Source organism: Canis aureus, chromosome 5 (assembly GCF_053574225.1).
Source record: "Canis aureus isolate CA01 chromosome 5, VMU_Caureus_v.1.0, whole genome shotgun sequence".
Lineage (NCBI taxonomy): Eukaryota > Metazoa > Chordata > Mammalia > Carnivora > Canidae > Canis > Canis aureus.
Genome location: NC_135615.1, coordinates 63,152,792 through 63,167,412, shown reverse-complemented (window position 1 = coordinate 63,167,412; position 14,621 = coordinate 63,152,792). Strand labels below are relative to the sequence as shown.

At 35.3% G+C, this 14,621-nt stretch overlaps 1 protein-coding gene and 1 long non-coding RNA gene across 11 annotated transcripts in view; one reads left to right on the top strand and one right to left on the bottom strand.

Annotated features, from left to right (window-relative positions):
- CHD9 (chromodomain helicase DNA binding protein 9) overlaps positions 1–14,621 on the top strand; it is a 220,747-nt gene that overhangs the window by 162,567 nt on the left and 43,559 nt on the right. For all 10 annotated transcript variants that reach the window (XM_077898429.1, XM_077898433.1, XM_077898431.1 and 7 more), the window contains 3 exons: positions 5,415–5,525; positions 10,481–10,677; positions 11,151–11,350. In XM_077898429.1, coding sequence (XP_077754555.1) covers positions 5,415–5,525; positions 10,481–10,677; positions 11,151–11,350 — 508 coding nt within the window. The remainder of the gene's footprint in view (positions 1–5,414; positions 5,526–10,480; positions 10,678–11,150; positions 11,351–14,621) is intronic.
- Positions 1–14,621, bottom strand: part of LOC144314389 (uncharacterized) — a 72,808-nt gene that overhangs the window by 52,147 nt on the left and 6,040 nt on the right. The gene's annotated exons all lie outside the window — the stretch shown is intronic.

Below are 14,621 nucleotides of genomic sequence, written 5' to 3'. Positions count from 1 at the left end.
TCCATACTCACCCCAGAGGCCTTTTTTTTATCTTTATGGAGAACTCTGTGTTAGAGCAGGTAGCATAGACACTGCACCCAAAGCAGTATCAATCAGTCTTCCAATGAAAATTTTTGTTTTGCATTCATTCAGCAAACTAATGAAATCAGTGTCAGGTACTTTGCTAGATGTTGGGAATACTAAAATGAAAGGATTCTAGTTGCTGAAAAAAGCAAAGAAAGAAATAATTAATTTTACATGAAATAGAAGAGGCAGAGAATCAGGAAAGCCTTTGTGGAGAAAATCACATCTGAGCTGAGTCTTGAAGGCAGTGTGGATTTCATTGTGTTAGTCACAGAAATGAATCGTGTGTTGCTAAACTACAAGGAAGATTTTAAGGAATACGGCATAGGCATGTATAGATGCACAGGATGAACTAAATGGAGATGAAAAGGGATTAGGGAGGTCAGACCTAAATTGTGAAGGGCTCAAAAAAATTCCATTTGGAGGAATTTGAACTTGATCCTGAGGCAGTTAAAAAGCTTTTAAATCCCTTCAAGCAGAAAATGGACATAATGAATGCAGTTTAGAAATCTAACTCTAGCAGCAATGTAGAGAATGAGTTTGAAAGGAGAAAAACTGGAGGCAGGGATACCGGATAAGAGGCTTATATAGGATATGATGATGGATGAACTACAGTAGTGGAGCACCACTTAAATCAACAGGAGATGATGACTAGTTAAAAGTGTATGGAAGGGGAGTCAGAAAGGACTTGAAGATTTCTGGCTCAAGTAGGGAGGAGGGTCATGGAATCATTAAGTAAAGTAGAGAATGCAAGAGAAGGAAGTTTGTGGAGAAAACAAAATACTGGGGCTGTGTATTTGTGGTGCTTACAGGGCATCCAACCAGGGATGTCCAAAAGAGTTGCCTAGGATACAGACAGAGATTTGAGAGTTCCCAGAGAATAAATCAGAAGAAAGTAGTATTTTGGAAACAAAAGGAATACTGCAGAAGTATAAGGCTGAGAACTACAGCTGGTCGCAATTGGGTAGATACACACTGGCTCTAACTTCTTTCCTAAGATATCTTGTTTACTTGGGATTCCTTGGCTCTACCCAAGTTGTCAATACACTGTGTACAGAGATTATAGAAATCACTTTTGTTGGTTATGCTATGCCTAGAGATACTCTCTTTAAAGTTTTGTTTTTTTTTTAATTAATGTAGACATGTATAAAGCGTTTAATGACTGCAGGTGTTTCCAAGGCCTCCTCATTTATGGTATTAATGAGAATCATTATAGAAAGCCAGACTACCAGAGTTTGAATTCTGACTCATCAACTGAATGACCTTGGACAATTAATCTTTAAGAGTCTTTCTTGTCTTTAAAGAGGAAAGTGTCATAATCTTGTGTGGCTTTTTTTCTACTTTATAATAAACTGTTATATGAGTATTATTTTATTCAAGTATACTCTTATCAGAGCCAGCTGTGCTATAGGAATATGAAATACTTAAGCATTAAAATTTCTATTTGAAACCCTCAGACCATCGAGTAACTTGTATTTGAAAAGAGGGCTGACTAAAGAGGTACTTCAGTAGATGAGGAAGTCCAGAGAGTTTGCCTATAGTCATCTTGGAAAGTGTTCATTTCCACAGTGGTATGCAAATGCCCCTATATAGTGGACATTTAGCATATTAAAATATGGCACCACTGTATGGTAGCACTGAAGGTGCAAAGTTGATAGTATTTTATACTTTTTCCTGGAATTTCCAAAGACTTCCTCTATGCTTAATTGTTTTAAGTAGTTTGGATAAATGAATTAATTCCAGTCTGTTTCTTTGCATTATCAAATAGTTTTTTTTTTAATAAAAAGCTGTTTATGGAGCAGAGTGCATAATAAGATTATTTATTTAGACTTAGTACGTGTCCATCAAATAAAACTCATTAATAGTAGCTTCATTTATAAGTGGTTCTTATCACCTAAATCTTGTTTTGAAATATTTTCATAAGGGCAATCAGGTGAATCCGAGAAATAGAAAATTTTCTCATCCAATTTCTTTATTTTCTGGTAGAGAACAAGGCTTTGAATTGCTTAATTCACGAAAACAAAGCAGTCTGTATCAAGCTTTGGTGGATTGCTTATTTGTAAGGGCCCTTCTGTGGCACCCACTATCTTTCTGCCTTTTTTTGATGTAAGAAGATGGATTTCTGCATTTAAAAAGTCTTCCCTTGTAAACAATAAAGGGATTTTAATGATTGAGGGGAAACATTGAGAGAAAAATATTTTTAGAGTAATTAGGATATTAAGATTTAACCTTTGAAAGTAATCAGTAAACCCAAACCTGATGATTTCTTCTACAGTAGGCATTTTATTTCTATAGACATTCATTTGTTATCACCCTTGAGAATTTTAGAAGTAATTTTGAAAATAGGTTATATGTGTTTTAACAATAGCATGTAGAATTATTTAGAAATATGTTTTTATTTTATTTGAAAAATAAATGTATCATTTTCTTAAAATGAATATAACAAAAGCTATTTAATAGTAAAGTATAATTTCTTTAAGGTAAATTATAATTATCAGCAATTATCCGGTAGCAGAATAAAAGCAATTATCCACTGCAACATAGAATTTTTTTAAGATTAGCAACTGTAAGCTACTATGTTTCAAAGATCTAATTGTTTCCCTTTAACGGATTTTCATATTAAATGTCCATGTAAAGCAAATGTTCATTTGCCAGATGTGTTAAATCTCAAGAAGCGTGTATCAATGAAACTGTAGTACAAAATAAAACCCTATGAACTTCAGTGAATTTTCCAATGTTCAAGTTTATATTAATGAAGATTTGAAACTTTGGATGTCATATGTCTTCAGTTATGAGAATTTCTTTTCTGAATTAACCAAAGTCTCCTCATGGTTTAGGAATTACTTGAGCAAAGTTAAATGTCTGTTCCTTTACTCATTCATAACACTTTGATTGTTATCAGATACTTTTATACAGATGATAATGGATACTACTTTTCATTTTATCAAGCTAGTTAGCCTATGCTCTTTAAGTTGGATATGAGTTTTTATAATCATTGCTTTATCATTAAGAGGTGTCTCACTGTATTATTTCCTGTTGCCACTGTAACAAATCACCAGAATACAAATTTATTATCTTATTGTTCTGGATGTCAGAAGTCTAAAATGAGTCTTACAGTGCTAAAAGTCAAGGTGTATGTAAGGCTGGTTTCTTCTGCAGGGTCCAGGGGAGAATCTGTTTATTACTTCTCCCAGTTTTCAAGTGCCTTCATTTCATGGCTTGCGACCATATTCCAATCTCTGCTTCTGTTGTCACATAGCCTTTTCCTCTTATTTCCTCTTAGAAGGACAGTTGTGATTATATTTAGGGCCCACCTGTATAATATAAGCTTATCTCCCCACTTCAAAAATTATTAACTTTGTCATGTCTGCCAAGTCCTTTTTGCCATTAACATTCACAAGGATCCAGGAAATGGGACTTAAATATCTTTGGGAACTTTTATTCAACCTATCACATTAATCCTTTCAACAAGTTAAAAATTACTATTTAAAAAAATTCCTATTTTCAGTAGTTTCATAATTATAGTTTAGAACAAGCAAAAAAAATTTAAATTCATTTCATTAAAACATGTGTTTTCATCACTTGTTTCATAAAAATGCCTGTAAAATGCACATTTTAAACATTTATAATATTTCAACACTTGTTATACACAAGCATCTTAATCCAGCCTCAAAAGAATGTTTGGTGGAATGAATGTACTTATTACTTGGTAAGCAGTGTCATGAACAGAGTCTTAATGTTCAGCAAGAGGCATTTAGGATTTTAATTTTGTTTCTCCTCATTTGTTAGACACAATACCAAGATTCAAACTACAAATGTTAGACTGTGGTATAATGAAACCTGTGCATTTGTCACCCAACTTCAACAATTATCAACTCATGCCAAGCTTGCTTCATCATTACCTGCTCCATCTTTCATATTATTTTAAAGGAAATCCTAGGTATTATACATACAGACATATAGATATTGTACATATGAAACTTCCTTTAAGACAACCACAATACTTATTATTACATTTAAAAATAAAATTATCAGGGTGCCTGGGTGATGCAGTCAGTTAAGTTGTCCCACTCTTGATTTCAGCTTACATCATATTCTCAAAGTCATGAGATCCAGCCCTGTATTGGTGTGGATCCAGTCTGCTTGAGATTCTCTCTCTCCCTCTCCATTTACCCTTCCCCATAGTCACACACACGCAAGCTCTCTCTCTAAAATAGATAAATCTTTTAAAAATTAAAAAATGAAAATAAAATTACCAATAATTCCTTCATATCATCAATTTTCCAGTGTTCAAACTTTCAGGCTTCCAAACTTCTTGAATGTCATAAATGGTTTGTTTGCTTATAGTTGTTTTATTACTCCTTTAATGTGTAATTTTCTGCATTTTAAAATTCCATCAAGATGGGTTTTTTGACGAAGATTTTTATCATTTGATTATATCCCAGATAATTAGGCATTATCTTAAAGCCATTTTCCAATTATATTCTCCTTTGAAAATTATGTGACTATATTCTCCCCTTGAATTCTTGTAAGTGTTCCCATGCATTTTTCAGGCTCTTTCCTTTTTTTAAAGTACCATGTATCCTCACTGCTTATTTCATTTTTATAAAGCACTTTGATGACTTTCTTTGAAGTAGCATTTCTGTTTTCAGGAACTTAGGTTGCAAATAATGGTTATTAGTTTGTAAGTTCCAGTGTTGAGCTATAATATCTAAAGTTCCAACTAAAAGATTGTGTAATTTCTACAATATTTAAGAAAGTAAATCTGTTATATTTTCTTTTTTTCCTCTATAATCTCTTAAATTTTTACATTGACTATGTAGTATTTTTGTTGTAAGGAAAAGCATTTTTAATGTAAAGTGATTTTTTTCTCATATCCTGTACTGCATTTTTTAAGAGACATATCTATCTAAAAATGTGATAGAAATAAAGTAGCAATATACCAGAAAATTAACTATATAGGGCAAGCAGGCTTAAAATTCTTGTTCTGACCTAACCTAATTTCTTAATATGCATGTAGTGTTTCTATAAAGTATGTCACTGTCCTGTGCAGTTCTTGACCAAAGAGTTGATCCTTACTTACCAAAAGCTTGAGTTAAACAACAGTAATGGCTTCTTTAATCTTTTCCTAAAACTCCAGCCTGTGTTGGCAATGAGCCTTTTGCCTTGAGCAGATGCTGTGCTGTGTTTCAGGCTGTCACATTTAGAACGTCCTTTGAATGTATGTATGTATGCTGAATTAAAATTCCATCCCCAGTAAATATGACAAGATAATGTTGTAAATATACCATGATAGGTTTTCCACTAAGCTTCAAAACCATTTTGAAAAACTGCCATATTATGTATTTCAGGCGAGTTTTGTGGCATCTGGAAATCGGACAGATATTTCCTTAGATGATCCCAACTTCTGGCAAAAATGGGCTAAAAAGGCAGAAATAGATATAGATGCCATCAATGGCAGAGTAAGTATTTCTTTCCCTTTAAAAAAATTACCTGTTGGGATACTTTGGTAATATTATTATCATATTTTAAGGTATTCAACTGCATATTTACTGAAATAAATTCATCTGCATAAATAAATTGATGTGGGGTGTTAGAATGATCACCTATTGAGTCAGACGCTACTTCAATTTAATACCTCGGATATCTGCCATGGTAGGTGGTAATACAGCAAAAGTTTAAATTTGGATATTTATATTCTTAAGATTACAATATGTTTTTCAATTTTTAAAATGTCTTCAAATCCTTAGTTACTTTTATTTTGCTCTTTAACTTTGTTTTCTTGGAGTCTTTTCCCTTTAATGATGATCTAGTCAGATATAAAAGAACAAAGACTGTCAAGAAAGTGACAATTTTATTTATTTATTTATATCATAAAATTTCCTTTTTTAATTTTTTTTAGGTTTTATTTATTTATTCATGAGAGACACAGAGGCAGAGACACAGGCAGAAGGAGAAGCAGGCTCCATGCAGGGAGCCCAATGTGGGACTTGATCCCAGGACCCCAAGATCATGCCTGGGCCAAAGGGAGGTGCTCAACCACTGAGCCACCCAGGCATCCCAAGAAAGTGGGAATTTGTTGTTTTTTTTTTTATTATTGGAGTTCAGTTTGCCATCATATAGCATAACAAACACCCAGTGCTCATCCCGCCAAGTGCCCCCCTCAGTGCCTGTCACCCAGTCACCCCCACCCCCGCCCACCTCCCTTTCCACCACTCCTTGTTCATTTCCCAGAGTTAGGAGTCTCTCATGTTCTGTCTCCCTTTCTGATATTTCCCACTCATTTTTTCTCCTTTTGAAAGTGGGAATTTTAAACTTTCTTTTATAACTTCCCTTAGAGTTAAGAAAGGGTGCAGAAGCTAAAATAGAGTTTGTAGAACCAATAATAACTATTTACTTAAAAAAAACCTCTGTGATTATTTTTATTAGGAATCAATGTTTGTACAACATCCATTATCAAGATAATAGCTAAATGATAAAAGGAATTTTATATTAAGCATTGATGCATGGGACCTATTTTAACAGCCTTTTAAAATGTAAAAATTTACAGTAAGAAATAACATCACTGCCATATATAATTATTACTATTTAATATATTTCAGAAATATAAGTAATTCTGTATGAAACAACTAGTTTGAAAAGATATTTATAAAACATCATTGTATGTGGCATGTGTATATGTCTAAAAAAGCAGTGGAATCTTGAAGCCATTATTAAAATTAATAAATTAGTTTAATGAATTAACTGGCTAAAAGATAAATATGCCAGTTAGCCTTCCTAGATATCAGTACTAACAGAAGTAGAAAAATATAATGGAAGAAAACCTGTATTCACAGTAGGAAAAAAAAGATATAAAACATTTAGGGGTATACCTACTGGCAAATGTATATGATTTCAGTAAAGTAAATTATGAAATTTAATTGGAAGATTTGTCAGTTGGAAATTGAAAACTACGTATTTTAAACACTTTAAGAATTTATGAACATAGAAATGCAACCCAAATAAAAATGTTAGCAACTTTTTCATATAATCAGGCAATATCTAAAGTTCCTCTGGAAAAATGAATTATCAAGAATGTTAGGGCAGCCCGGTGGCTCAGTGGTTTAGTGCTGCCTTCAGCCCAGGGCGTGATCCTGGAGACCCGGGATTGAGTCTCACGTCAAGCTACCTGTATGGAGCCTGCTTCTCCCTCTGCCTATGTCTCTGCCGCTCCTCTCCTCTCTCTCTCTCTCTTTCTCTCTGTCTCTCTCTCATGAATAAATAAATAAAAATCTATAAAAAAATTACAAGAATGTTAAATGTAATTTTAGGAACCTGTCTTAAGCAATAATCATACATGTACATCATGTAGTACAGTGATGCTCATTGCCACGTTTTTGTTTTAGAAAAAACTTCTAAACTAATTCAATCTCTTATGATAGAGGACTAATACATCCATTTCTGTCTAATGCATTAGGTAAAAATAATCATGTGTATCTTTATGTACTACTGACCTAGAAAGAGCTCCAAAAGACTTCAACTTAAAAAGGAAGATATAAAACAATGCTTATATTAATATTTGTTTGTGATTTTTCAAAAGGATATATTGGGGATCCACAAATATGCATTTGTGTGCTAGTCCAGCTAGAGCCCATTAGGAGTTGAGCACCATTTTCACAATAAGCTAATATGCAGAAGACAGATCAACCACTGCTTTTATACAGCTTTATGAATCCTGGTGGATGAGACAGAAGTAAACAAATATGTAAGACAATTGCAGAGAGTGAAGAAAATAGGATAGTCAGATGATAGAGAAGCCGGGAGATATGGAGACAGCATTAAATTAGGTGGTCAGAGGAGGTCACTCTGATGGGACAGCTGTGCTGAGATTGAGTGAGTAGAAAGAGCCAGCAAAGTAAAGACACGAGGAAAATCCTTCAAGGTACAGAGGATGGCAGTGAGCCATTGGTGAAATAAGCTCCATGTATTCCAGAAATAGAAGCGACATTATGGCAGAATGTGGGTAGTTAATGAGGAGGTGATAAGCAAGGTCAAAGACCGTAGGTATGGGTCATATCATAGGGCCTTGAAGATTACCCTGACAAGTTAAGCACATTATATATAAACTTACATAAGCACGCACTCATTTAATTGTACTTGTAAATTACATTTTCTTATTTATAATTCAAAAAAAAATTTAGAGGTTTTCCAAAAATGAAGTACAGAGAAAACAGACTAGTGTTAAAACATATTAAAATATTATAAAGGAACCATAATTCAAACAACATGATACTGAGAAAAACATATAAAGAAAGAATAAAAGAGCAGAAATTGGGATCCCTGGGTGGCACAGCGGTTTAGCTTTTAGCCCAGGGCGCGATCCTGGAGACCCGGGATCAAATCCCACGTCGGGCTCCCGGTGCATGGAGTCTGCTTCTCCCTCTGCCTATGTCTCTGCCTCTCTCTCTCTCTCTCTCTCTGTGACTATCATAAATAAATAAAAATTTTTAAAAAAGCAGAAATTAAGAAAGAATAGTTTTAATAAAGAAATAGTATTAGAGAAAAAGGAATTATATAATAATCATGATTAGGACTGAGAGCAGTGAGAAGACCTTATAATGATATACTCCACACCAAGTAAATTCCAGTTTGTGATGAATTTTTAAAAATTTTTTGAAAGCATGAAAAAAATTAAAAAACTAGATTTCTATTTTATCAAATACTTGGTAGGAAAATATTCTAAATAGAAAGAAATCACAAAGGAAATGATTGGCATACTTAAATATATGAGATTAAGAAGTATGTAATGGAAAATAGAAGGGCAACCAGACTGGTGACATTTATATATGAAAGTTAATACCTTTATTATATGAAAGCTAACATTAAGTGTTCAGAAACACATCAAAATCAGGGGCACCTGGGTGGCTCGGTTGAGCATCCACTTCTTGATTTCAGCTCAGGTCATGATCTTAGAGTCCTGGGATCGAGTCCTACATTAGCCTCCCCACTCAGCATATAGTCTGCTTGAGATTTTCACTTTCCCCCACCCCTCTTCTTGTTCTCTCTCTCTCTCAAATAAATAAGTAAATCTTTTTTAAAAATTTTGGGGAAAGAAAGGAAACATCAAAATCTCAAAAGATCATGGGCAAAAAATGTTTGAAATTTTACTCAGAAAATACAGTTAAGGGTTTTTTTGTTGTTTAAAGAAACTGAGGCAGGGTAAAGGGTTAACTCTTTCTAACTGAAGAAGCCTGATTTAACAAATACAGAAGGAATAAGGGAGAAATCCCTTGATTTGAGGTATCATTGACCTACCACAGTTATAACTGTAGCAGACAAGATCCATTGATGAATTCTAAATTAGTGGATGAGATTGAAGAAGAAACAGATTTTTTTTTTGTTCTCAAAGTATATCTTCCTAACTTAGAAGTTTTTCATTAAAGATAAAAAGCAGGTCAACTTAAAAGTTGTTTTGAGGAGTTGCCTGAGTGGCTCAGTCAGTTAAGCGTCTGCCTTCAGCTCAGGTCATAATCTCGGGGTGCTGGGATTAAGGACTGCTTTGGGTTCCCTGCTCAGCGGGGAGTCTGCTTCTTCTCCCTCTGCCCCTCTTGAGAGCTTGTGCTCGCTCTCTCTTTCAAATAAAATCTTTAAAAAAAAATAAAAGTTGTTTTGAATGAATTAAATTGAATGAACATCATGAGGTTCATACACCTATTACCTTGCTTTTTGTATATAAGTCTTTTAGAAAAGCCTAAAACATGTTTCTAGATCTATAAAATGCTTATATCCTTTGACCAGTATTTTCATTCCTGGATATTTTCCCTTTTTGGATTTATCTTTAGGATAAACTTCGATTACAAAGATTTATTTGAGCATTATTTATTCTTTAAAAAAAATTTAAAACAACCTAAACTATGAATTAGGTAAAGAGAAAATTAAAATGCATAAATGTAGTTTAATAATATATTTTATGGTTATTATAGAAGCATAAAACAATAACTTTCATATTAATAATAAAGCTAGATACCAAATTCTTTTCATTTTTTTTTTTTTTTTATCTACGATAGTCACACAGAGAGAGAGAGAGAGAGAGGAGAGAGAGAGAGAGAGCAGAGACACAGGCAGAGGGAGAAGCAGGCTCCATGCAGGGAGCCTGACATGGGACTTAATACCGGGACTCCAGGATCATGTCCTGGGCTGAAGGCAGGTGCCAAACTGCTGAGCCACCCAGGGATCCCCTGTAATAAGGATTTTAAAGAAATATAAAAACTTTTCAGTTGATTTGATAGGTTGATGAAATTGTAATTTCATCAGATTGTAATCTGTTTTCTGGCTTTTTATAATTATCTTTGTACCATTTGAAAGGTGAAAATGTAAAAATGCTGTTGTAAGCAAAATAGGGAAAGGGCCTTCGAGTAATCGCTGTTAAATTTTACAGAACAGCTTGGTTATTGACACTCCAAGAATTAGGAAGCAAACAAGACCCTTTAGTGCCACAAAAGATGAATTGGCTGAATTATCTGAAGCCGAAAGTGAAGGAGATGAAAAGCCCAAACTCCGGAGACCCTGTGACCGTTCCAATGGCTATGGAAGAACTGAATGCTTTAGAGTAGAGAAAAATCTTCTAGTTTATGGGTAAAATACTATTTTTAATGTTTCTTGTTAGTAGTCTGCTACATAAAGCTACAGAAAATATACACTAAATTCTACTTTATTCTTTTTATCTTGTTAGAATCAACAAAATCTGTTTTGAATGCCCTAAATTTATTATGTTTAATGTATATTTATTAGCAAAATAGTGAAGTATTCTTAAATTGTAAATTATAAACATGTCACTGAAGTCAAATTCCTTGTTCTGAGATTTGCATATTCAATAATATAAAATGGATAATCTTGTTATCCATTGCTGAATAATATACACTCGAAATCACTCTACCATAGTTCTGCATTTTACTCATGGGGCAGGCTGGGTTGGGGGGGTATCTTTATTAGGTAAATCCTATTAATGACCAGATATGTTTTTTGCAGTTTTCAAGCCTTTTGTCCACAAGTTCTGTTTTACTCTAGAACTTGACTCAATATTAATGTAAATATACCTTTTTAACCAGATGGGGCCGATGGAGAGAAATTCTGTCCCATGGCCGTTTTAAAAGACAGCTGAATGAACATGATGTAGAAATAATTTGCCGAGCCCTCTTAGCATACTGCCTTGTTCACTACCGAGGAGATGAGAAAATTAAAGGCTTCATATGGGATCTTATCACTCCAACTGAAGATGGGCAAACACGAGAGCTACAAAATCATCTAGGTAAGAAGATTCTTGCTTTTCTTAATATTTATTTTTAGTTATATAGATAGTACATACCACAGTATCTTGTTAAGTATTGAAGCATTACAGATAACATTAAAGAACCCTTAAAGTTCACTCTCAATTCAAGTTCTGACTTAGCAAATACCAACTTATTGATTCGGTTGGGTTGGGTTGTTAGATATGTATCAGTTTGCAGGTTGTTGCCTCAGAACTTCCCATCTGTGTTCATGTAGATCTGTCTCATTTTTAAAACTCCTTTTTAGTAGTTCATAGTAGGAGTAGTCCTTAGTTTATTTAGCATCTGCTTTAATGATTGGCACTTAGGACATTTCTAGTTTTTTGGGTTTTTTTGTTTTTTTTTTTGTTTGTTTTTTTTCTCATTAAACTTTTGTTTTAATGGGTCTCAAAATTCTGTGACAGATTTTTGGTCAAGTTGTTTCCATTAAAAAGTACTGATTTTAAAAACTAATAACTTAAAACTGCCACACACGCACAAAAAAAAAAAAAAAAAACACAAATGGTCCACAAAACATTCTCCTTTCCTTCTGAAGGTTTTACGATGCATTGTTATCATTAACCAGTCTTTTACTATTAAACTTAAATGGCCAATTGACACAAACAGTTCTGAGACCGTTCTTCCACCACTGATTAAGACTGGGGTGGCAGGTATTGGGGATAATACTCATTTAGCCTTCTGAGCTTTCTGGGCAGACTTGGTGACTTTGCCAGCTCCAGCTGCCTTCTTGTCCACTGCTTTGATGACACCCACAGCAACCGTCTGTCTCATGTCACGAACAGCGAAACGGCCCAGAGGAGGATAGTCAGAGAAGCTCTCAACACACATAGGTTTGCCAGGAACCATATCAACAATGGCAGCATCCCCAGATTTCAAGAACTTGGGACCATCTTCCAGCTTCTTTCCAGAACGACGATCTATCTTTTCCTTCAGCTCAGCAAACTTGCAGGCAATGTGAGCTGTGTGACAATCCAGCACAGGTGCATATCCAGCACTGATTTGGCCTGGATGGTTCAGGATAATCACCTGAGCTGTGAAGCCAGCTGCTTCCATTGGTGGGTCATTTTTGCTGTCACCAGCCACGTTGCCACGACGAACATCTTTGACAGATACGTTCTTGACATTGAAGCCCACATTGTCCCCAGGAAGAGCCTCACTCAAAGCTTCATGGTGCATTTCAACAGACTTTACTTCAGTTGTAACATTGACTGGAGCAAAGGTGACCACCATACCAGGCTTAAGAACACCAGTCTCCACTCGACCCACTGGGACAGTACCAATACCACCAATTTTGTAGACGTCTTGGAGAGGCAGACGCAAGAGCTTATCAGTTGGACGAGTTGGTGGCAGAATGCAATCCAGGGCTTCAAGCAGTGTGGTTCCGCTGGCATTCCCATCTTTACGGGTGACTTTCCATCCCTTGAACCAAGGCATGTTAGCACTTGGCTCCAGCATGTTGTCACCATTCCAACCAGAAATTGGCACAAATGCTACTGTGTCGGGGTTGTAGCCAATTTTCTTAATGTAGGTGCTGACTTCTTTAACAATTTCCTCGTATCTCTTCTGGCTGTAGGGTGGTTCAGTGGAATCCATTTTGTTAACACCAACAATTAGTTGTTTTACACCCAGTGTGTAAGCCAGAAGGGCATGCTCACGGGTCTGCCCATTCTTGGAGATACCTGCTTCAAATTCACCAACACCAGCAGCAACAATCAGGACAGCACAGTCAGCCTGAGATGTGCCTGTAATCATGTTTTTGATAAAGTCTCTGTGTCCTGGGGCATCAATGATGGTCACGTAATACTTGCTGGTCTCGAATTTCCACAGGGAGATATCAATGGTGATACCACGTTCACGTTCAGCTTTCAGTTTATCCAAGACCCAGGCATACTTGAAGGAGCCTTTTCCCATCTCAGCAGCCTCCTTCTCAAATTTTTCGATAGTTCTTTTGTCGATCCCACCACATTTGTAGATCAGATGGCCAGTAGTGGTAGACTTGCCGGAATCTACGTGTCCAATGACGACGATGTTGATGTGAGTCTTCTCCTTTCCCATTTTGGTTTAGGTTTAGCGGTGGTTTTCACGACACCTGTGTTCTGGCGGCAAACCCGTTGCGAAAAAGCGACATTTCTAGTTTTTAGGCAATTGAGAAAGAAAAGTTTTAGTGACTGTCCTGCATTTTTCCTTCTACATGTGACTAAATCTTTCACTAAAATAAGTACCAAGAAATGTAATTGTTGAGGTATAGCATCTATACATCCTTAGCACCTAAAATGTAGTGTATGGATTAATAGTATAATTATCTCCTGGAAGCTTCTTAGAAATACAAAATCTTAGGTGTCAGACTTACTGAATCAGAATCAAACTTAAAATGTTTTCATAAATACTTTAATTTGCCACCAGATATGGCTATACTAATTTGCCATTCTGCCAGGGGTATATATAAGTACCTTTTTTTCCACATCCTTTCTAATAGAACATCTTTTCTGCATAAAGTAATTGTTTCATAGCATAAAGTAATTGAATTTTCTGTAAAGATAAAAAAATATTACTATGCCCTAAAACTTGCATTACAGTTTTGTTCTATTTAATCAACAAATACCTGCTACAGTACCATGTGCTTCTTGTGCAAGGTACTGAGAAGAGAAGAAGAAACAGGATCCCTGAGCTCATGAACTTTCTATTCTGGCCAGGTAGACAGACATAATAAGAAAGTAGATACTTACAGAATGTGATAAGTACTGTGAAGTAATAAAGTGCTTAGATGGAGAAGAACAGAAAGCACCTATTTTGGATTAGGGTGGTCACTGGAGGCTGTCTTAATAGAGGGGCAGTGAAATTAGTAGTATGAAGAGTGGACCTCTGGTAAAGAAGGAAGACTAACACAAATGTAATTTCACTCTTCCTTGAAACCCCACTTACATGTCAGTAAAGAGAAAGAAAATAAGGCATTATGCTTGATAAATTCTACAGATAGAAGTCTTAGTTTCTTCAATAAACAAATAGGGGGTGGATAGACAGGCTATCTATAAACCAGAGGTTCTGAACCAGACATGATTTTGTGCCCAGTCCTGCCACCATTCAGGGTTGTCACTGCTTTGAGCATGTCACTAGCATCTAGTAGGTAAAGGTCAACAGGGCACAGACAGCCCACCACAGTGAAGAACTATGCAGCTCAAAATATCAATAGTGCTGAGATTGAAAACCCTCAATCTCAAAGATTTGTAAGTCCTCAACCAGTTGTAGTGTGGG